The sequence below is a fragment of the Spodoptera frugiperda genome, chromosome 19, assembly GCF_023101765.2.
Source record: "Spodoptera frugiperda isolate SF20-4 chromosome 19, AGI-APGP_CSIRO_Sfru_2.0, whole genome shotgun sequence".
NCBI lineage: Eukaryota > Metazoa > Arthropoda > Insecta > Lepidoptera > Noctuidae > Spodoptera > Spodoptera frugiperda.
The window spans coordinates 2178650-2203691 of record NC_064230.1 but is presented as its reverse complement, the minus strand read 5'-3'; the positions used below and the strand labels follow the sequence as shown (position 1 = coordinate 2203691).

Below are 25042 nucleotides of genomic sequence, written 5' to 3'. Positions count from 1 at the left end.
ACATGAACTCTTCCGTCCATAGGCAGCGTCGTTTGCTTACCATCAGGCGATCAGATGGGGCTCAGTAGGGTTGATGTCTGCGGATTACCTAGCGGGTTTACCGGGGCTCCGGCTCGAAAAGCGGGAGTAGGAACGGGGTGGTGTTTAGTCAGTAAGAGTCTGATACTCGCGCTCGCCTCGCCTAAGGCTTTCTTTTCTTTTTTTCAAAATCGTTGCCCTACTAGGATTTTCTCTTGTGGGTGCGTTTACAGACATATAATTTCACATGCACATGACACCCAGGCCCGAAACAACAATTTGTGGATCACACAAAGAGTTGCTTCGTGCGGGAATCGAACCCGCTACAGGTTGCACGTTAGTCAGTTACCCAAAAACAGTCATTGGATGATCTTCCCCCTTTAAGAAAAACCACCAGTTTGCCTGCCTATCTGTTAGTTTGCCTGCCCTATGCCATAAAAGGGTCTCCACGCCCCCCCAAAACAAATGAGTTCACCAATATCTATCTAGCCGTTCCGAAGTCATAAATGGTGTGACTAAAACCCGGCTTCGTTTTATTTACATAGATAGATTATGACTAAACCTGATACAATAAATTCACTAAAACAAGGCTTATCTTCCTGATAAGGGACACATATGAATCAATGTGTTAATGTAGGTATCGAAATATGTATACATTGGGCAATGTCCATGTTATTTGTCTAATTGTATGATTTCTGCTCTTATTTAATATTTGACTGCTTCGTTGGTCGAGAGGTCGCAAGTGCGACTGTTAGACAAGGGCCTAGTATATGGCAATAGGCTCACCACCTATTACATGGGACTTATTACACAAATGGTGAAAAGTGGGTGTACATTGTACAGTGGTATTAGGTGCCGTAATGTACACCTCTGCCTACCCTTTCGGGGATAAAATTTCTTTCTCTTTACATGAGCTGCTGTTTACATGTGAACATTAGCTCATGACGATACCTAAGTACGTGTCGCCTGGACAGTCACCGCTACCATCAGTTGACTGGACAATCTCTTTACATGAGCTGCTGTTTACATGTGAACATTAGCTAATGACGATACCTAAGTACGTGTGTCGCCTGGACAGTCACCGCTACCATCAGTTGACTGGACAATCTCTTTACATGAGCTGCTGTTTACATGTGAACATTAGCTAATGACGATACCTAAGTACGTGTGTCGCCTGGACAGTCACCGCTACCATCAGTTGACTGGACAATCTCTTTACACGAGCTGCTGTTTACATTGACTCGTGTAGACTAGAATACTACTTATAAATTATTATGAAATCTCAAGCGACACACAATGAATGCTTGTATTATCTAGAAAGATAGAATTATAATGAACTAGATAAGATAAAATAGAAAATTACTGTCTACTAACAATTATAATACTTAATTATTATATTAGTGTCTGTTTAATTATTTCATTTTTAAATGAGTTTGGTTCAGATAGTTTCTAGAAACTCAATTTTTGTATTGAACCTGTCTTAGCTTTTTTTTTAGGGGAAAATCATCCAATGACTTCTCCCGCTCTGGGCGAGGCGAGAGGAAGTGTCAGACTCTTACTGACTAAAAACCATCCCGTTCTTACTCCTGCTTTTCTAACCGGAGCCCCGGTAAACCCGCTAGGTAGTCCGCAGCTCCGATGTAGTCCGCAGCTACTGTTCACCCCGTTCCTACTCCTGCTTTGAGCCGTAGCCCCGGTAACCCGTTAAGTTATTCTTTTATTTATGAACTAAGCGCTCTGCTCGCAACTTCAGAGAACATTTTAAACCTGGCCTTTCATTCTAACACAATAAAGGTCACCCAGGTACGAATCCGTCTACAACCTTACTGATAAGGACGTTATCGCTTATCAACAACGCCTATTAACACACGATAAACAATTAAAAAGAGATTTATCATAACAAACACAACGTCTGATAAGAAATACGCTATTTAATTTTTATTAAAAAGGTGATTTGTGGAGTCGCGTGAATACTCGTAGAATGTATTTGGCAGCAACCTAAACCTTTTTATGTGTGGGAGAGCCATGCTTCGGCACTGCTGGGCCGGCTCGACCGGAGTGATACCACGGCCTCAGCAGAAAACCGACGTGAAACAACGCTTGCGTTGTGTTTCGTTGTGTGAGTGAGGTTACCGGAGACCCAATTCCCCCCTTCCCAATCCCCGATTCCCCAACAACCCTTAAATTCCTAACTCCCAAAAGGCCGGCAACGCACTTGTAACGCCTCTGGTGTTTCAAGTGTCCATGGGCGGCGGCGATTGCTTACCATCAGGTGATACGTCTGCGTGTTCCATAAAAAAAGCTAACTCTTCCTGCAGTAGTAAGACCATGAAGCAAAACCTTTTCGGGGCTAGGAATTTAAGGGCCGTTGCAGAATCGGGGATTGGGAAGGAGTAATTGGGCCTCATGCATGAGGAGCGGGCGTTTTATATCTCCAGGCCACCACAAAAGCAGGAGTAGGAACGGGGTGGTTTTTAGTCAGTAAGAGTCTGACACTTCCTCTCGCCTCGCCCAAGGCGGGAGAAGTCATTGGATGATTTTACCTCCTCAAAAAAACGTTACCGGTCTTTTGGGGATTAGGAATTTGAGGGTTGTTGACACAACGCTTGCGTCTGTTTTCGTTAAGGCCGTGGTATCACTCCGGTCGAGCCGAAGCATGGCTCTCCTACACTTAAATGTCTATTATAGTAATAAATCTAGGTATTACACCTATTACTACACTACACATGTTGGTCCAGTTAGGTCAACCTAACCTTAGATCGAGACCTTGACCATATTAACTCTTGTATGCGGTTGTTATACGTTCTACTAGGAACTTTATAATCTTGTTTTTCTATGAGAGGCCGTACTTTAATCATGTGATGTTGTTTTTTAAAGATTTTTTCGACCCCGCACTCCCCCTGGTGATATGTGGTGAGATTTATAACACTTACACATTTTGGTATCACTCCGGTCGAACCGGTCCATTCGTGCCGAAGCATGGCTCTCCCACACTTATTGACATTAGCGTTACATTTTTTAAAATTTATGTCAATAATCGATCTTTATCTGAAGATTTTAGATTGAGATCATCAGTTATTAAAATCGGCAGTAAGTTTACTGTCAGAATAAGAAATATGTAAGTCATAAAAAGTATCCTTAACCGACGAGCATGCATGAAAATACTGATGACTGTTGATGAAGCGAAAGAGGTGTGTAAGATTCGTAGCAATTGGCGTTCCATTGTCTTTGCCTACCCCCATGGGAGACAGGCGTGAGGTTATGTATGTATATAATTATGTCATAACTTTATCTAAACGCCGGAAACCTTGTTCAACAATGTCTATTCTTGCTACAAAATGCTAAAAATATAAAATCTGACTGCCAAATGAGTTTACCTTGTTATAAAATATAATGCATCCACGTTTACTATGTGACCGTGGCCTGATGCTAACCTTAACTGTATTACAATAGTTCTTATCTTAATCTGTCGAACAGTTTTCTTGTAAAGAAAAATGTATTTTTTAACTTTATTAATGTTAGGTATTTCTAAAGTCTAAGTCTAAAAATAGTATGCAAAAAATACATCTATATCTGTTCAGTGAAATTAGAGATAATCGTGCACATACGTGAAAAATGTTTCGTTTGAAACGTTTAAAACATTATTAAGCCGATTAAAATCATGCTTCGTCTCTGTAGTACTGAATAGGAGTTTTTTAGAATTTTTAAGACATTTCTCTGTCAGTCTTATGTAGGAATTAATCACAGACAACATATTTTAACAAACTAAAAAAGAAACAAACGCTTCTCTACAAAATAATCAATTAAATACATCAATCGAAACTTAAACCAAACCAGTGTTAAATAAGGACGACAATCGCTTGCATCTAACAAATCTATCTATGAAGAAAATAAGTGAAGACAATTCAAGCAAAAACCAACCTTAAGGACAACAGAAATTCAAAGGAAAATGTGCCTTAAAACAGAAGATATAAAGAAGAATTTAAACATCACCTCTTACTAGTTGGAGGGACGACATCATCAGAGTCATTGAGTAATCTGTGATTCCTGAAGGGTATAACCTGGGTGTCTTCAAGTGGTGTGCTCCATCGTAGGCCGCATCATCGTGCCTAGATAGTAACCCAAAGCTGATTACTCCTGAATCCAAATCCGATCGATCATCATCAGCCAGTTGAGGCAAAGGCCTCTACAGTATTCCACCATTGAGCTTTACATTGAGATTGGTTTCAAGAGTAAGCGTCCTGATCATCACCAGCTAGTTGGCTGAGGCCTCTCCGAAATCCAACCTCTGACTTCGAATCTTCAGCTCTTCGCATCCAACCATTACCAATTACACAGCAGATATCGTCACTCCACCTAGCTGGATGGCTATGCAAAAATGCAAGATCTATTAAGTCTTTGACTGCCAATAGAAAACTGTTGAAGGCAAATCCTCCGCTAACGTCGGTCACCGGTGACCACCACGGCGTTCAATGTGTTAATGTAATGAAGATGACTTAAAAACTATAGAAAATTGACACCCATTTTCCAAGATGAAAGATAAATCAGAAAGAAGACGATCAAGTATCTTTTCTCTTTTACGAAAGAATAAATTGACTCGACAGTTTTCCGAGCCGGGTATATTTAATTTGAATCGGAAATACTCGGTGGATTCGGCGATTCTATCCGATTTTACTAAGACCGAAAATGGGGGATACAAGATGTGTTTGCATCAGGTGGATAGTAGCAGTGTTCAAGTTCTGGTGCCTGATGAAGGTTTGTGTTTAATATTTTTTTAAATTTCCTACTAGCTTTCCGCCCGTGGCTTTGCCCATGTGGAATTTGAATACGGCATTAAGTTCGCCTTATATACCACTATTTAAATGTATAAATAAAAAAGCATTTATTTGACAGAAGAGACGCACATAAATACAAAGGTTATATGTATTTAAAAAAAAAACACAAATACTAATATAATACAAAATAATAATAATAAACTTAAAAGAGTAAATAAAAGAACAAAGAAACAGCGGAATAGAAGAACGCAACAGGGAAATTAAATAAATATTAATAAACACAATTGCGCGTGCCCACGTCTCGTGCGATGCGTATGATGCAGGCCTGTGGACGCAGGTTTTCGCTGGTTTTCAGATGGCACCCTGAAATTTTTAATATTTCTTTTGAATAAGTCCTGATTCTGCAGGTCTTAGTACGAGTTTGTTTCACGTTTAAAAAGATTGAAACGAGAGTGCGTTCGGCGCTCTGATTGGTTGATTTATTGGAGCCGGCCAATCAGATTACCGAAGGCGCTTTCTGTAAAGCAAACTCGTACTAAGGGTACAGATGATCCATTTAACATTTCATATTCTTAGGTACGTACGTACCTACATATTGACGAAGATCTACTCACGATTTTAAAAATAAAACTATACGTGATTTATTTCAAGTGGTTTTGCATGAAATATGTGCACGATAATGTCTGTTGGACTAGGTGTATTTATATAACGTGAAATTCGGATGGTAACCACGCAATGGTAGGTAAGCAGAGTTCATATATACAGGGTTAAAGGGTAAGTCGACCTAAATCCTTTAAGACGTGATAGTTTACATCATTCCTGACTGATTTGACCATGGGACCCCATATCCCAAACTTAACCGTTTTCAAATTATCGGCATTTTAACTTTTTTGATAAAATTTCCCATTTTTTTGGCTATTTCTCCCTTGTTTTGTCTTTGGTGGCTAAATTTTGTTTTGTTTTTGCTTTTTTGTGTAGTAGATTAGTTGCTTTATTATTTAGAAAACTAAAACTGTAAATAACTGTACCAACTGAGTCGTAGCAGACGATCGAATGTAAAAAAGTAAATAAATTTGTGATAAGTTGTTTTTCTTTGTAAGATATTTAAAAAAAAGTCTATGACAACTGTTCTGCAAATGTGCGTTAAAATATCTACAATTCTTCAGCTTTCTGATAAGGTATAACATTATAGGGAATAATTTGAATTCTTTGCCAAAACATCGATGAAGTACTACAAGGTAGTAATAAGAATATCGATATTTAAGCTTCAAAAACTTGAGTCAGATAACAAAATAAAACAAACTGGTTCACTTCACTTCAGAAGGAGTGTCAGGGAGTGGCTTTTTTTTTGAGTGGAGAAAATCATCCAATGACTTTTCCCACCTTGGGCGAGGCGAGAGGGAGTGTCAGACTCTTACTGACTAAAAACCACCCTGTTCCTTCTCCTGCTTTTCGAGCCGGAGCCCCGGTAAACCCGCTAGGTAGTCCGCAGCTCCGGATCAGGCATCAGCCCTACTGGGCCCCATCTGTCGTGGTCTGATGGCTCTTTGAGGCGCATACATAAAAATCCATAGGGGTCAGGTCTGAACTTCTAGCTGGCCACGGTACAGGTCCGCCTCTCCCGATCCACTTATTGGGATAATTAGTGTCCAGTGCGGGCCTGCGGACGGCGAGCAAGGGTAGCTCACCGCCCGAACAGAACCAGACCCGTGCGTGCGACGCGTAGCGTTCCGCGCGCGCCTCAAAGAGCCATCAGACCACCACAGATGGAGCCCAGTAGGGCTGATGCCTGGCCCGGAGCTGCGGACTACCTAGCGGGTTTACCGGGGCTCCGGCTCGAAAAGCAGGAGAAGGAACAGGGTGGTTTTTAGTCAGTAAGAGTCTGACACTCCCTCTCGCCTCGCCCAAGGTGGGAAAAGTCATTGGATGATTTTCTCCACTCAAAAAAAAAGCCACTCCCTGACACTCCTTCTGAAGTGAAGTGAACCAGTTTGTTTTATTTTGTTATCTGACTCAAGTTAAATTTGAAGCTTAAATATCGATATTCTTATTACTACCTTGTAGTACTTCATCGATGTTTTGGCAAAGAATTCAAATTATTCCCTATCATGTTATACCTTATCAGAAAGCTGAAGAATTGTAGATATTTTAAAGCACATTTGCAGAACAGTTGTCATAGACTTTTTTTTAAATATCTTACAAAGAAAAACAACTTATCACAAATTTATTTACTTTTTTTAACATTCGATCGTCTGCTACGACTCAGTTGGTACAGTTATTTACAGTTTTAGTTTTCTAAATAATAAAGCAACTAATTTACTACACAAAAAAGCAAAAACAAAATAAAATTTAGCCACCAAACACAAAACAAGGGAGAAATAGCCAAAAAAATGGGAAATTTTATCAAAAAAGTTAAAATGCCGATAATTTGAAAACGGTTAAGTTTGGGATATGGGGTCCCATGGTCAAATCAGTCAGGAATGATGTAAACTATCACGTCTTAAAGGATTTAGGTCGACTTACCCTTTAACCCTGTATATAACCTGTTTGAATTGCGATTGTGGGAACAATTTTATTTTTATTAATTTATATTTTCCTTATAGAAGAAATACAAGATTAATTAATTTCACAACACGGGAAGTCCAGATGCACGGACGACCTGCAAGGTTATTCTGTAACTTTCAATTCGAAAAATTGAAGTGAAATAGATCGCGACACGCTATGTCTTAAAAAAAAATAAAACGTTGCCCCACTACGATTTTCTCCTGTGTCATGGGTGCGTTTACAAACATACAAGTTCACATACACATGACACCCAGACCCGGAACAACAATTTGTGGATCACACAAAGAGTTTTTATTTTAGGTACGCGTCCACAGGCCGCATCGTACGCATCGAACGCAACGGATTTTAGTTTGTCTTGTATAGAAACTCATACAACTGCGTGCTTACATGCGATGCGTACTGATGACGTCATACGGAATGCGTACGATGCGTGCGATGCGTATTATGCGGGCCTGTGGACGCTTACCTTTTGCCCACCTTGCAATCGTGCAGTTTTCAGCAGTGCATTGCAAGAAAACATCTTAATATTCTCTAATTTAGTCCTAATTGAAGTGTTTATTTACATTACATGTTCATCTACGAATACGTTTGTTAGTGCAGTGTAGTAAACCAGGGGTTCCCAACTTATTCTTGGTCGCTTTTTTGCATAAATATGTTGCCTCACTAAAATTTTCTCCATAGTCGTGATAAAACATATCAAAGTTTAGGAGTGGGAGTAAATACGTCATTTCTACGTATAAAACGTACCTAGAAGTGACGTTACGCGATATTTCAAATCGATATATCTTCGAAAGTATTTGTTTTCGTAAGAAAATAAAAAATACGTGTCTAATATTTTTTCATTACCTAACTGACGGACTTAATAGATTTTTGATTTTCATACCCCGTTATCATTCCTAATCTGGCTTAACCGGGGAAGATAGAGTTCTTGTCTTATAATTATTTCTTTGATGTCGTGGACCATATTTATACCATACCATACCCGTGACTCCTCTGGTGTTGCGGGTGTCCATGGGCGGAACTGATCGCTTACCATCAGGTGACTCGTTTGCCACCTATTCCATAAAAAGATGTCTTCTGCGGACCACGGCTTGGGAACCACTGTAGTAAACAAACAGACGGGCTTAATATTTAACAGATTCCTATGTAGTGCAATGACCGACTGAATATCGGACGGTAGTACGTATTCAAGGAGAATTTACTATTTGTAACATACGTATTTATTTAATTTTAATGATATATGTATACTTGGTATCGGATTTTCGATACAACGTTGTATTTATATTTAAACGGCAACAATATAAAGGAGAGAGGGTTCTCTGTCTTTAACACTTTACCTTACAATTTTAATATAATCATATTTTCCAAAATTCCTTATTGATTCCTTTATCACTAAATGAAAATGTTTTATATATAAACTCATTAAAAACAATAATTTGTTTACATTATTCTGAAAAATCATTTGAAGTGATTTACCAGCTAGAAATATGCCAATTATGCTAACTTTTATACCCATATTATTGACTTGAAATGTAGCAATATTGCTAGATATAAGTACATACAGTGTGTTTCTAATTCCTTCAGCCCTGTACCCTTAGTACTAGTTTGCTTTACGTTTAAAGTAATTAAAACGGCGCTCTGATTCGACCAATCAGAGCACCGAACGCGCTTTCGTTTCGTTTTCGTAAACGTTTCGTAAAGCAAACTCGTACTAAGGATACTGATATTACACACTGTTTAACTATTAAATGTGTATGTTTTTATTTGATGTTTCATTGCTATAGAAGATTTCGAAATACAGGGTTGAAGGAACAGAGTTTTTAAGCTAGAAACTATCTTTTAAAATATTTCTTTTCGAATAGGGATGACGACTAAATGCGATATTTTTGATTTCAGTATCCTTAACTTGCATATGGCCAATAAGGGGCCTTAATACGAGTTAGCTTTACTTTTATGATAATCAAAACGAGAGCGCCTTCGACGCTCTGATTGGCTGGCTTGAATAAACCAACCAATCACAACTCGTTCGCGCTCCTGTTAATTGTAAAACGAACTCGTACCAAGCCCTCTAATTCGCTAGTTTTAAGTAACCAACCATTCAGAATTATGGGGCAACGAAAAGCGTGAATTAAAAAAAAAAAATTCAATGCCTTCAGATCTTCAATCTTAATATCTTATTATCGACTGTCGACAAAATACTATTAGTCCATTGAAATGTTACATGAGCTTTACATTTTTTAGAGGACGCAATTTTATTTTTTGATCATGTAGGGGGGGTCAATAGAAGCTTAACTTGAAGTTTGTGGGGTCGCCACCCTTGTCCCTCGGCCGCCATCTTGGAAAAAGGGATGGAAACACTTTTTTTGCTATATCTCGGAAACTATGCATCGTAATAAAATTTTTAAAATCATAATTTGTAGAAAATTATTTTGCCTACAAATATGTTTAATAACTTTTTGCCCTAAATTAACAATTAAAGAAGTTATAAGTAAAAAAGTGAAATTTTGGTAATAAAATTTTCTCTTTTGCTCTATAACTTTTTTTTACATTTTATAAATAAATGGCTTCAGACCAATCTTGTAGAATATTTTTCGAGAAAAATTTTTCCCTACAACTGTTTTCAATTTCATTCATTAGAAACTCAGTTACAGCGCTCCGAAGTTAACCGGGTTCGTCAAATTAGTCCAGTCAAATAAGCTTAAATTAGGTAAGAATCTCGGAATGCGAGATGACCAGCTGTAATTTTGTAAAAACTTGTATATTGACACCCTAAAACTTGTCTCAAAACCATGGTATATATGGTAGGGTGTAAGCAACTCTTAAAATTCAGGGTCAAAGTTCCCAAAAATCGTTCTTTTGCGGTTTTTTGGAAATAACTCATTTCCTATGGGTTTTTGGTATTTGTATTCATTATCAATATTGTAGAATACAAAATTCTCTACAACTTTTGTCTAATTTTTTTTTACATGGTGAACCGTTGTCGAGTTAGAGGGCGGAGAACGCACGGTCAATTTTCCACTTTGGAAGCGTCTATCTTTCAAACAATTGAATTTGACGAAAAATGGTTTTAGAAACCATAACGTCTTTTTTAATGTCCTATCCATAACCAACCATCACGGATAGGTTAGCTGAAAAAAAAATGTCTGATGTGATGCAGTGACCGTGCGTTCTCCGCCCTCTAACTCGACAACGGTTCACCATGTAAAAAAAAATTAGACAAAAGTTGTAGAGAATTTTGTATTCTACAATATTGATAATGAATACAAATACCAAAAACCCATAGGAAATGAGTTATTTCCAAAAAACCGCAAAAGAACGATTTTTGGGACCTTTGACCCTGAATTTTAAGAGTTGCTTACACCCTACCATATATACCATGGTTTTGAGACAAGTTTTAGGGTGTCAATATACAAGTTTTTACAAAATTACAGCTCGTCATCTCGCATTCCGAGATTCTTACCTAATTTAAGCTTATTTGACTGGACTAATTTGACGAACCCGGTTAACTTCGGAGCGCTGTAACTGAGTTTCTAATGAATGAAATTGAAAACAGTTGTAGGGAAAAATTTTTCTCGAAAAATATTCTACAAGATTGGTCTGAAGCCATTTATTTATAAAATGTAAAAAAAAGTTATAGAGCAAAAGAGAAAATTTTATTACCAAAATTTCACTTTTTTACTTATAACTTCTTTAATTGTTAATTTAGGGCAAAAAGTTATTAAACATATTTGTAGGCAAAATAATTTTCTACAAATTATGATTTTAAAAATTTTATTACGATGCATAGTTTCCGAGATATAGCAAAAAAAGTGTTTCCATCCCTTTTTCCAAGATGGCGGCCGAGGGACAAGGGTGGCGACCCCACAAACTTCAAGTTAAGCTTCTATTGACCCCCCTACATGATCAAAAAATAAAATTGCGTCCTCTAAAAAATGCATAATTCGGCCCTCAAATTGTAACATTTCAATGGACTATATTGCTTCAAACTCATGTTAGAGGTACGTGGCAACGTTACGGTCGCGTGAATTAAAAAAAAATTTATAATGCCTTCAGACCAGGGGCCTTAGTCTGCTATTACAATTGTGTTAGAATGGTCGATCACTGAGCAGTGCGAGAGGGACGGAGCTATGTAGGTTGTATAGCTGCGTCCCTCTCGCACTGATCAGTGATTGACCATTCTGACACAATTGTAATAGCAGACTAAGGCCCCTGTCTGTCGACAGTCGATAATATCGAAGGTCTGTCTAGTACTATTGCTTCAAACTCATGCATCTCAAATCTTCCACGTTGTCGTCATCTCTACCCCTTCTTTCCCCCCAAACACGCTTCAGCTAATCAAGTAGTTGAGCTAATTGTCCACCGTCCTATGACAGAGTTAGCCGGCGCCGCTTCCGACTCGGATAGTGACGGCTCCCGAAACGGCATGCCGGATCGACGGCCCGTCCAACTGAAGAAACAGGCGATCATCACTGATATTGAAAAGAATTACGTGTTGGATACGAACGTTGATATTGGTGTGGTGAGTGGTACTTTTTTAATTGTTTTTTTTTTTATGAAACTCGATTTTTTTATGAAATATATTTGAGCCGGCCAATTATAGCGCAGGACGCGCTCTCGGTTTGATCTCGTTCAACATAAAGCCAAGTTGTACTAAGAGATATGAAAGAACAGACGTATCACCTGATGGTAAGCAATCGCCGCCGCACATGGACACTTGAAACACCAGAGGCGTTACAAGTGCGTTGCCGGCTTTTTGGGGGTTAGGAATTTAAGGGTTGTTGTTCGGGAATCGGGGATTGGGAAGATTGGGAAGGGGGAATTAGGCCTCCAGTAACCTCACTCACACAACGAAACACAACGCAAGCGTTGTTTCACGTCGGTTTTCTGTGAAGCTGTGGTGTCACTCCGGTCGAGCCGGCACAGCGTGCCGAAGCATGGCTCGGTATGGCAAGGTTGTTGGGGAATCGGGGATTGGAAGATTGGGGATGGGGGTAATTGGCTACATAGTTTCATAGCTTAGCTACTACATTTTCATTATGTTTCCTAATCTTCCCAATCGCCGATTCCTCAAAAACCCTTTAATTTCTAACCCCCAAAAGGCCGGCAAAAAAAAAACGCACTTGTAAAACGTCCATGGGCAGTGGCGTTTGCTTACCATCAAGTGATCCGTCTGCTCGTTTACCGGCTTATACTATAAAAACATGGTGGTGGTACATGTTGATATTCTTTTATGTATTTTTTTTTCTTCATTTCCCAATACCATATTTTGCTACTGCGACCCACTATTCTAAACTTACAACTATGAGCCCCCATCATCATAGCTTGAAACCAGTCGAGGCACTACACAACATAACTAACACAACTCTCTCTCACTTCCAGGCAGGAGAACTAGTAGAAGAGGTAGCGGAAGAGAACAAGTCCCTCCTCTGGTTCCTCCTGAAGCAGGTGAGGCCGGGCATGGACCTCAGCAAGGTGGTGCTGCCGACCTTCATATTGGAGCCGCGCTCCTTCCTCGACAAGCTGTCCGATAACTACTACCATGCTGATATTTTGGCGGAGTGAGTATTTTTTAGATGGTTTTGAGTATTAAGAAGTATTGAGGGTGTTAGGGCTGTATTTCATCAACCAGTCGTGTGGCGGTGCAACCAGGGGCCTTAGTCTGCTATTACAATTGTGTCAGAATGGTCGATAACTGAGCAGTGCAAGAGGGACGGAGCTATACAACCTACATAGCTCCGTCCCTCTCGCACTGCTCAATGATCGAACATTGTGACACAATTGTAATAGCAGACTAAGGCCCCAGTTGCGCCACCGTGGTGACCATAGGCTACCAAACTAGACACCACAGTCTTCGACAGGGCCAAAATGGTCCTCGAAGGAATAGCACTGGCGGTTGTCTTAATGACCCGTGCGTGCGGAGACTGAAACGCGACTGAAACGCGCTACGGCGCGTTGCGTTCCGCGCACGTCTCAAAGAGCCATCAGACCACCACAGATGGGGCCCAGTAAGGCTAATGCCTAATCCAGAGCTGCGGACTACCTAGCGAGTTTACCGGGGCTCCGGCTCGAAAAGCAGGAGTAGGAACGGGGTGGTTTTTAATCAGTAAGAGTCTGACACTCCCTCTCGCCTCGCCCAATGCGGGAGAAGACATTAGATAATTTTCGCCCCTCAAAAGACACCTCCCATTAAAGCCGTGGCAGATACTTTTATAGCTCCTTATATATGCACCCCTTTTTCAGTTAGTAGAAAATGCCTAGATATACTGATATTTAAAACTACTTTCTTCTTTAATTATTGTGTTATCGGCTTACTCACGTAACTGTTTGACGAGGAACTCGACTAGTTTCAAGCCATGCTAGAGGCTCATATTCATGAGCGACCCACGATGCGGCGATTATCGCTGCTACTGGCGACTCGAATTTTGCACCCATCACGCCCTCTGTCTTGAATCACGCGCACTTTCCAGCACGCGGGAAGCTTGGGATGTTAGACTCATTCGCCGGCGGCTGCGTAAGTGTTGACTTCGAATCCCGTGTCGACGCAGAACGCTAGCATGGCTTGAAACTAGTCGAGTTCCTCGTCAAACAGTTACGTGAGTAGGGGCAACTACCCAATTGCTAGCACTGCACCAAATTATCAGCACTTTGAATAAATCGACCAATTCTAAGGTTTTCACTTACTAATTTGGGTTTCCACACTAATAAATAAATAAATACATGTTTTTGGAATCCTGCTATTGGGAAAATTATACTTTGAGATCTCAAATTGGCGGAAATTGTGTAAACAAACATTTGTGTCCTGCAGTTTCTTCTGTTTTTGCCTGTTTCTTGTGATCGCCGGTAAGGTCACGTGTTTACATTATATGATATATCGTATCTTTTACAAATTTAATATTGAAACTATCGATTTCTCTGATATTTGAGATATTTTTTTATGATAATCTGAAGAGTAGAATTTGAGGTTCTGGTGATTAATTGGTAAAATACGTAGTGCTGATAAATGGATCGAATATTTTGTAAATTCTAAATTATCAGCACTGGTGATGATAAATGGAAAAAAGTACATAAATACAAATTTCATATTTTTTTAATGTAAATTATGTTTATTTTATGCAAAGAATTAATTTTGTTTTGTAAAAGTAGTTTATACCATCAAAATCCAAATGTTAGCATGGTGCTGATAATTGGATCAGAAGCATGCTGATAAATTGGTTTCCCTAGAATTTCATCATCTCTTCTTATTTCTTTTTATTTATTTTTTCTCTTCTTATTTTTTGTTTTATTACCAGTAATATTAGCAGAAGAATTTTGTAGATGGTATGCAAGCTATGACAACTTCTATAACAAATAAACAATGTTATAACTTATAATATTACTGGAGATTGTCTTAGTAGTGCGCAATTTGTATATCTTGATAGTCAACAATATTTACTAACACCAGTCAAATTACAAGACATTTTGATTACTGAAAAAACATCTGAACAAAAAGGTCTTCGATCAACAATACCAACTAGATATCGGGTCGGCGCAAAAAATACGTCTCGATAAATAACAGCTCACTTGAGACGTGAGCTCTTATTTTGTTTAGTTCACTTGTAACACGGCCAATGTAAACACGTTTCACAATGCCGCAATGTGTATTCAAGAGTTGCAAAAATAAGCAATTTATCGGCCGGAGTGTCTTACTTTCGGTACGTACATATAAATTAAGTTATATTATAATTTTTAAACTAACAAATAATATTTAATTTTGAACAAAATTACCGATTTTAAATCACCGCTACAAACGTTTGGCCAAGATCGGCCAATACGTGGCCAAACTTTTGTGTAACAGAACAGTAGACGCATGGAGTAGATTTATGTTGTAGGTAATGATTTAAAATAATTTGTTACTAGAACTTTCAAATAGGTTAATGCTACTTTTGTGTCTGGTTTTTGAACTCTCATTAGATAGTTACTTATTTCTTTTTTTTAGTTTTCCTAGCAATCCGTTTACGTGTGCAGAATGGGTCTCGATTGTCGCCAGAGAAAGAGAAGATAACTTTTATAAGCCAGCTAAGAATTCGGTCATATGTTCAGATCACTTTGATAAATCGGATATATCCGGAAATACTAACCGCCGTCGATTGGTTAAAACAGCAGTGCCTAACATAACAACATACATAATTTTAACTAAACTTTTACGTTCATATTATAAATTCTTTTAGTGTTGAACGCGACTCCATACCTCCTGTAGTAATATTCGACAAAGCAAACTGACACGAAACAAAACGCTGTAGCTCACAAGGCCGTGACAGGAAATAGTACTTTATTTGTTGCTCTTTAAAGTTGATTTTACACTTAATGTTATTTGACTTATGTCTTTTCATTTCTAAGTGACAGAATATGTTTATTGCTTTTGTTACGAAAGATAGTAAGTGTAAGATAATATTTTGAAAATTTGTGACTTTATTACTAGGTGCGATGGTTGAAATTAGGTTAGACTTAAAACTGTTTTAAAACTTTTCTCTTAGTACATTAAAACAAATGCAGCTATATAGGTATAAATTCACGCGGACACCATTTGGCTTTGATTTTGTACGTGACCCGTTATCTAGTTGGTATTGTTGATCGAAGAAAAAGGTGTTAAAAAAGAGATTGACTGGGCCATCGTACGTAATTGTGCAATAGACCATCGAAATTCGTTGCCATGAAATAGACTAAACAATTTAATACGAGAAATGTCAACAAAAGTAGGTATATAGGTAGTATTGTGTATTTTATTTAAAACGTAAAATTAATGTAATATTGATATGATAACAATTTACATTATAACTTTAGACAGAAGGTCTCTTAAGTAGGGACTAAATAAAATAACCGACTTGGTATTACATGGATCTCACATTTTTTTACGGTAGAAAAACTGATGAGGTGCGAAACAATTTTTTTACAGAATGTTTTTGATGGTATCTCACTTCTTTTTGTAGATTCAATTATTCCATTAAACAATAAAATGTTTTCCATTAAACTTTGTAATCTCATACATTTATATGGGTTAACAAAGTTATTGGTGTGATAAAATTGTAACTATATAAATAACTTTGTAATCCCATACATTTAGGATTACAAAGTTATTGATGCAGTTGATGTATCTAAAAAACTGGACTGAATTTACAAAATATTAGATTTTTCCCTTGATGTAGGTACTAACTACTAATTTTATGCAAAAAAATTAAGCTTCTATGTCTGTTAGAAGTGCCTTATACTTTTGATGATCTGTCAGTCAGTGACAAAATTTCGAAACTTTGACGTGTTATAATTCTTAAAGTAATGTTAAAATATAATGAAAATTCAAATATACCATGTTTGTACAATGCCTGCTTAGTATCTGAAAATTCAGGCTTCTTGATTTATCCACAACGAAGTTATAGGCGGTCGAAATTGGCCTGAATGGTTTCGAGAAAAGGATGGTACGGCCGTGAGTCACCGTGATGCTTTTTTTGCTCGACTTATACAGATAAAAGTATTATTAGATTATAAGTAATTATAATGTTACCTACTTACTAACTATATCAAAAATAATTAAAAACAGATTTTAATAATGTAACTAATTTTTTTTAATGCTAGTTAGTGATAGTTAGGTGCTGATAATTGGGTTGCTCTATGCTAGTAATTGGTGGAGATGGTGCCAGTAAATGGTGACAGACCCATTTTTTATTCTTACTTGTCTAAATAATCTTGGATAGAGGTCAATCATGTTTTTCTTTTATTATCGTCTTCCTTATTAAATATTATAACTATTAAAATTTACCTTAACGGGTAAAAGCCTTTTTTCACAATAATAAATTGGCTTAAATTAGGACTAACCCTTAAAGTGCTGATAATTGGGTACTTTACCCTAACTGGGTCCATAATTGTTCCTTTCCCCTGTAAGAACATCTATGTACATACATTGGAAAGCAAATAAATAATAGTATGAATATGAGTAAGCCGATAACATAATAATTAATATAGTATGTCTCACGAAAGTTATAATAAAATTATTTATACCATCTTCCCCAGAGCTCAACAAGTCGAAGATCCGTATCAGCGGTTTGTAGCGGTCCTGCGCTGGTACCTATCAGGTCTCTACAGGAAACCCAAGGGTTTGAAGAAGCCATACAACCCCGTACTGGGGGAAACCTTCAGGTGTTGCTGGAGACATAGCCCTGAGTCTTACACGTATTATATAGCTGAACAGGTGAGGTTATTGGGTTTTGTACCTTATTTGTATTAGAATAAGGTCTCATATACGTTGTGGCAGTCCTGCGCTGGTACCTATCGGGGCTCTACAGGAAACCCAAGGGTTTGAAGAAGCCATACAACCCGGTGCTGGGGGAAACCTTCAGGTGTTGCTGGAGACATAGCCCTGAGTCTTACACGTATTATATAGCTGAACAGGTGAGGTTATTGGGTTTTGTACCTTATTTGTATTAGTATAAGGTCTAATATACGTTGGGCTATAGTATTTTTGTCGTATACCTACTATGTGGCTGAACAGGTGAGGTTAACGTGTTTTGTACCTTATCTATAATATAAAAATAAGTCGGGTTTTCCTTCCTGACGCTATAACTCCAGAACGCACGAACCGATTTCCACGGTTTTGCATTCGTTGGAAAGGTCTCGGGCTCCGTGAGGTTTATAGCAAAGAAAATTCAGGAAAATTTCAAGAGAATAGCAGGAAAACAGGGAAAATCATTGGTGACGAATTTGAGTTCGCCGGGTTTGCTAGTTTGTAATAGAAGAAGGTCTAATTATACGTTATGTCTTGACACGGACTACAGTATTAGTCGGATAGTTACCTATTATGTGACTGAACAGGTAAGATAGGGAACAAATGAGCTACATAATGGATTAACTGATGGTAAGCAATCCGCGCCGCGCATAGACGGCAACGGCTTTTTAAAAAGGAATGACAGTCATTATAACATGTGACATGACTGTATTATTTGACATGAATGTTTTCTTGAAGGTTTGAAGGTCGTATCGGTTCGGAAATAGCGCCGACGACAGCTTTTTCCATAGTTTTGTAAGGTAGAAAGTTTCGGCAGTTTCCTGTGAGGCCGTGGTATTTATCCTGTTTCTTTCTTCGCCAGGTCTCCCACCACCCCCCCGTGTCTGCGTTCTACGTGGCCAATAGGAAAGAGGGGTTCGTTATAGAAGGCAGTCTACTAGCTAGGTCCAAATTTTATGGTGAGTACACCCCAAAAATTAATGGACAATCTAACTCGAAAATATAGTTTTAATTTGGACCAGTAGTTCCTGATATAGGTTATAATAGCAACTAAAAAAAAAAACACGGTTTACTCACGTATATTAAGGCGCGGTGAATAGACAACTTTTATGTATTTGAGGGGGTGAAGCAGGTGAAGTGGGTCTCGTGTACTGAGGGGTGCACCGTGCAAATGTCATTGATACGCGTATTCCATTTTATTTAGGAGCGTAATTTCGCTACTATAGTTTCATGCACGAGTGGCCCAGTGCGTTGCTGTCTAGATTCGCGTTCCGTGATCCTTAAGATCGAATCTCATTACTCGTATTAGTTTTTGTTTTCTTATTTTTTCAATACTATGTTGTATACATTTTTATTTTATATTTATTTATTTTTTTTATTATTTTTTTTATGACTAAAACCGAAATCGAACATTAATTTACACAAACTTACTACTACTATAGTTTTTGCGCTAGTGACAGTTGCCTGTATGACGTTGACGTCTCTCAGTACCACATAATTAGGGATGGACATTAGAAAGATCTTTTTTATCGCTATCGATACTCGCAGCATACATTGAATTCTCTTTAATTTTGTTATTAAAGTGTGTTGTTTAGTTGTGCAGTGTATCTGCGTGTATATAATGTCAGATATACAGATACAGATTCAGATGATCCTGACTCAGATAATAATATGAGTTTGGACGAATAAAAAGTAAATAATTTTTCTTAGCAACTTTTTAACCCATTTTATAATGTTCCGTTGTTTCATCAACATAATTAAGGGTTTTTTAAAAATAAAAATTAAACTACGCACAATATTTGTTTTCTATTCCAAAAAATCATCGACTTCCTATCCATATCCATCATAGCAGTACATCTCATCACTAAACACGTCTATGTCAGTCAAGGAGCGTGTGTGACGCAATGATATTATATATAATCTGAGGATATATATATATATACATATTATATATTATCTGAATCTGAATATTATTTCTTTACAATAAGTATGACGTCTCTATTAGTAAAACCTCATTGGTGTGACGTGTCGAAGATCTGACACGTTTGGCTCTCCCGGACCCTAAAGGTCTCAGCACACATATGGGATCGGAAAGGGATCGTAACCGTAACGCCTTTCGCCTCGCTGTCAACCAGGCGTCAACCTACCGTATGCACGTAACGAAAGCGTATCAGCAGCGCCTGTACGTCAACTCGGCTACGGCTAGGCGACACCGACTAGACTAACACGATAGTTAGTCGGTACGGAGAGACGTAAGCGCGGGGACGGAGAAACGTAAGCGTGGTGACGATGAGCCGTAAGCGCGGGAATTCAAGTTCGGAGCCTGTTCCGAGGCGAGGCGATTACGTTATTATTCCGATTAGTGTGCGTTGCAGTAGGGAGTTTAATACAAACCATTCTGAACGGCTCGAGGCGATACGGTGACGATCCCTTTCCAATCCCATATGTGTGCTGAGACCCTAAACAGTCGCTACAGTCAAAGATAAGTTTTTACATTCAATATTCTGCACTTATAAGCAGTACTAACCTTTTAAAAACTAAAAAAGGGATAGGAGGATATATAAATAAAACACCAATATTAGTATAAAATATGTATTATTCATCTTCAATAATTAGGAGAATGTCATCTAAGAATTGGGTAGGGGTCGGGGTATATTTTCTTGGTATCTTTCCCAATTGAGATACCATATTATACAGGCTGAGATGCACGCCACTGACGAATAACTAATAATTCCAAGACTCTTCTGCCAATAGAGTTACTGCGACCAGTCGCAATTGTACAATTTACACAGCGATCCATGTCGTCAACATCCAATTGATAGGCTTAAACAGTTGTCTAAAATAGAGAGTCAGGTAATTTAGAAATGCAAGATCCGTCAAAAGTCCTTTATAAAGCCGAGGTCGTGGGGTTAAACAATAAAACATGGAAAATACGTGCACACTCAGAACGAAACACAATGAACGAGTGTCATCTGTCAATCGGTATATGACTGATATCAGACAGGAGTGTTGTAAGAAGTTTAAATCACAGAGTACGTTATACATAAATGATTAAATAATCATAAATGTTTGATAACTTAATTTAAGTTTTCTCGCTTCCCAGATAGAAACAAGGTACCATATTTTGTGATTTCCCTTAGAAAAAAATTACGGTTTTTTTAATATACATTTCAACTAGTTAACTGCTGGGCCCAAAAGTCCCCTTCTCCTTTCAAGAATGGTACGGAACGTTACTGAATGTGTCATCTGCACCATGCTACGCGGTAATAGTATATGAAAAAATTAATTGTATTTACACAACTTATAATTCAAATCGATTTCGTACAAAAAAATATACTGACAACCCAACTTAGAAAAAGCTAATTACAAAATAAAATATTACAAACAGCAAAAAGATATGTTAGTGAATGATTATTTTCTAAGCGGCGATTGACACAAACTGACATAGGTCCACCAAGCAGCGCGCCTCAGCGGTCACTGCCGGTCCGCGTAGGAATGAAAGAGAAACGAATAGATGTCATGATCGGACGACGTTTTGTTCGATTCGTTCTGAGTTATTTATCATGAATTATATTAATTCTTACAAATATCTCATTTCAATCGACAAATAAATAAGGCAGATCCCTTTATTATTTTAAATTACGTCACTGTTATTAATTTTATTAAGATATGTTCATAAATAATATAGTTACAATGGCTAGAATTTCAATTTAAATGGTTAGTTTATGATTTTTTTCTATCGAGAAAATTAATAGAAATCGTGTTTTGAAGAAGGTGGTCCATTCATAAAAATGATCAAGATTAACATATATTTTTTTTGTTGCTCTAACATGTAAACATTGGGCAAAAAAACTGTTGAATCAATCCTATTTTGACTATGCACAGCGCCTTAATGGAGAAAAGCTCTATTTACTGCTCATGATGAAGAGTCCCTTTGTGACTCGAAACTAGTAGAGCTTTTCTCCATTAATGTACGTGAGTAAACCGTGTTTTTTATATAATTCACTACTTTATAATATCAATCGTAGGATATACACAAATTGTGCTAGACATTGCCGCGATACATGACAAATGACAGATGACAGAAGTCGCACATAGACGATCGACAAAAAAATCCACGGATGACGTAATAAATCCCACATCACACACTTAATTTTTTTAGTATATTCTTAAGGCTGCCTCAAGCCTCCTTTTATTAACAAAAACCTAATCAAATCTTATTTAATCCCCACAGGCAATTCAACATCAGCAATACTAGAAGGTTGCGCGCGTATCCACCTCCTCAACTGGGGGGAGACGTACGTCACCACGGCGCCGTACGCGCACTGTAAGGGGATCGTTATCGGCACGCTCAGCATGGAACTAGGGGGGAAGGTATGTATGTTACCCTGTTTTAGGGGTAGGGTGTGTTGGATGTCTATTTACGAGAAATCTGGAAGTATGGAGCTAGGAGTAAGTTATTGTTTTTTTAAGATAAAGAATTAAAGAATATGCCTATTGCCACTCTCAGTATATAAATAGGGGGAAAGTACGTATGTATACCATCTTTGGGGGTAGGAGGTGTTGATTGTCTGTTTACGAGACGTTAATGGAAGTTAAAAATGGATATAAGGAGCAAGATATGTTGTAATAACTAGTAGTGACTGTTTGTCCCCCGTTCCCCATAGGGGGAGAGGGTGTCTAAATGTGTAAAGGCTCAGCATTGAAGAAAGATCATTCTTCTGAAAGGAGGAGAGTGGAGTAGGTTAAAGAGTAACCCTACTCCAAACTGCCTTTGTGCAATGATTTTGGCATTTACTGCAAATGCAGTAAAGTTGAAATTGAAAAAACAAAATAATCTTAATAAAGCATATTTTCGTTTACAGGTACACGTGACGTGTGCGGAGACTGGTTACCATGCAGATGTCGAATTTAAACTTAGAGTGAGTATTTTATGGTATAAGCCGGTAAACGAGCAGACGGATCACTTGATGGTAAGCAATCGCCGCCGCCCATGGACACTTGAAATACCAGAGGTGTTACAAGTGCGTTGCCGGCATTTTGGGGGTTTGGAATTTAAGGGTTGTTGGGGAATCGGGGATTTGGAAGATTGGGGAGGGGATTTCGTAGAAATAGAATTGATTTGAAATGTCTCGTACCGTTACTTCTACGTACATTTTATACGTAGATATAACGTATTTGCGCCCACTCCTCAACTTTGATTTGTTTTACCTAAGTATTGTTATCTTATATGACAAAATAAAAAAAATACGGCCTAAATAGATTTTTAATTTTCATATCCCCGTCATCATAAATCGTAAATGATAAATGATATTTATGTCTGCAAATAGTCTATAAAACAATACTTTTACACGTCAACGTCTAAAATAACTAGATGAGTCCGTCATTTCCTATTGCACTACTCGGAGAAGAAATGCCGAAACACACTCAGAGGTCATAAAATCATCCCTATTATGATTGGAAACGCGTTTTATGTGATTGAACTGTTATTTTTTAATCCACAGTCATTCCTAGGCGGCGCGGACCAGACGAACGCGATACAGGGCCGCATCAAGCGCGGCAAGGAGACAGTCGCCGTGTTGGAGGGATACTGGGACGGCAAGATCGATATTAAGGATAAGAGGAGTGGGGTGAGTTGTACCATACATACATACATACATACATACATACATACATACATACATACATACATACATACATACATACATACAGACGGACGCGATACAGGGCCGCATCAAGCGCGGCAAGGAGACAGTGGCCGTGTTGGAGGGATACTGGGACGGCAAGATCGATATTAAGGATAAGAGGAGTGGGGTGAGTTGTACCATACATACATACATACATACATACATACATACATACATACATACATACAGACGGACGCGATACAGGGCCGCATCAAGCGCGGCAAGGAGACAGTGGCCGTGTTGGAGGGATACTGGGACGGCAAGATCGATATTAAGGATAAGAGGAGTGGGGTGAGTTGTACCATACATACATACATACATACATACATACATACATACATACATACATACATACATACAGACATACATACATACATACATACATACATACATACATACATACATACATACATACATACATACATACATACATACATACATACAGTGGCCGTGTTGGAGGGATACTGGGACGGCAAGATCGATATTAAGGATAAGAGGAGTGGGGTGAGTTGTACCATACATACATACATACATACATACATACATACATACATACATACATACATACATACAGACATACATACATACATACATACATACATACATACATACATACATACATACATACATACATACATACATACATACATACATACATACATACATACATACATACATACATACATACATACCGTGTTGGAGGGATACTGGGACGGCAAGATCGATATTAAGGATAAGAGGAGTGGGGTGAGTTGTACCATACATACATACATACATACATACATACATACATACATACATACATACATACATACATACATACATACATACATACATACATACATACATACATACATACATACATACATACATCGATACAGGGCCGCATCAAGCGCGGCAAGGAGACAGTGGCCGTGTTGGAGGGATACTGGGACGGCAAGATCGATATTAAGGATAAGAGGAGTGGGGTGAGTTGTACATACATACATACATACATACATACATACATACATACATACAGACGGACGGACGCGATACAGGGCCGCATCAAGCGCGGCAAGGAAACAGTGGCCGTGTTGGAGGGATACTGGGACGGCAAGATCGATATTAAGGATAAGAGGAGTGGGGTGAGTTGTACCATACATACATACATACATACATACATACATACATACATACATACATACATACATACATACATACATACATACATACATACATACATACATACATACATACATACATCGATACAGGGCCGCATCAAGCGCGGCAAGGAAACAGTGGCCGTGTTGGAGGGATACTGGGACGGCAAGATCGATATTAAGGATAAGAGGAGTGGGGTGAGTGTACTATACAGGGTGTATTTCTGAAAACGAAACGCATTCAAGGAGGTGACTCGGCTATCGATTCTGAGTCCAAATCAATAAAAAAAATGAAAAGATTTTTTTTTTATTTTTTTTGTAAAATACGGAAAGCCGTAAGTGAGAACTCCGCCTATCACATTTCGAACGTTATGTAACTAGCTTAAAACGCGGCATTACACACACAAATGCTAACACGTATTTCGATATTATTACCAATTTCCAAATTACCAATAAGAAACCGCGAACTCGCCACTGGCCCCGCCCCCTAGCGCTTCATCCCTATAGCGCATACGCACACGCACATAATGCACACGCATTCCGTTCAGTATGTGCTTGTCACTGCCGTGAGAGGGTGTAGTTGCGAATTAGTTCCGCGTGACA

General features: G+C 38.3%; 1 protein-coding gene across 2 annotated transcripts in view; it reads left to right on the top strand.

Annotated features, from left to right (window-relative positions):
• Positions 1-25042, top strand: part of LOC118280987 (oxysterol-binding protein-related protein 8) — an 85230-nt gene that overhangs the window by 46145 nt on the left and 14043 nt on the right. For both annotated transcript variants that reach the window (XM_050700923.1, XM_050700924.1), the window contains exons 10-16: positions 11732-11877; positions 12738-12916; positions 17400-17577; positions 18473-18569; positions 21845-21984; positions 22476-22532; positions 23115-23240. In XM_050700923.1, coding sequence (XP_050556880.1) covers positions 11732-11877; positions 12738-12916; positions 17400-17577; positions 18473-18569; positions 21845-21984; positions 22476-22532; positions 23115-23240 — 923 coding nt within the window. The remainder of the gene's footprint in view (positions 1-11731; positions 11878-12737; positions 12917-17399; positions 17578-18472; positions 18570-21844; positions 21985-22475; positions 22533-23114; positions 23241-25042) is intronic.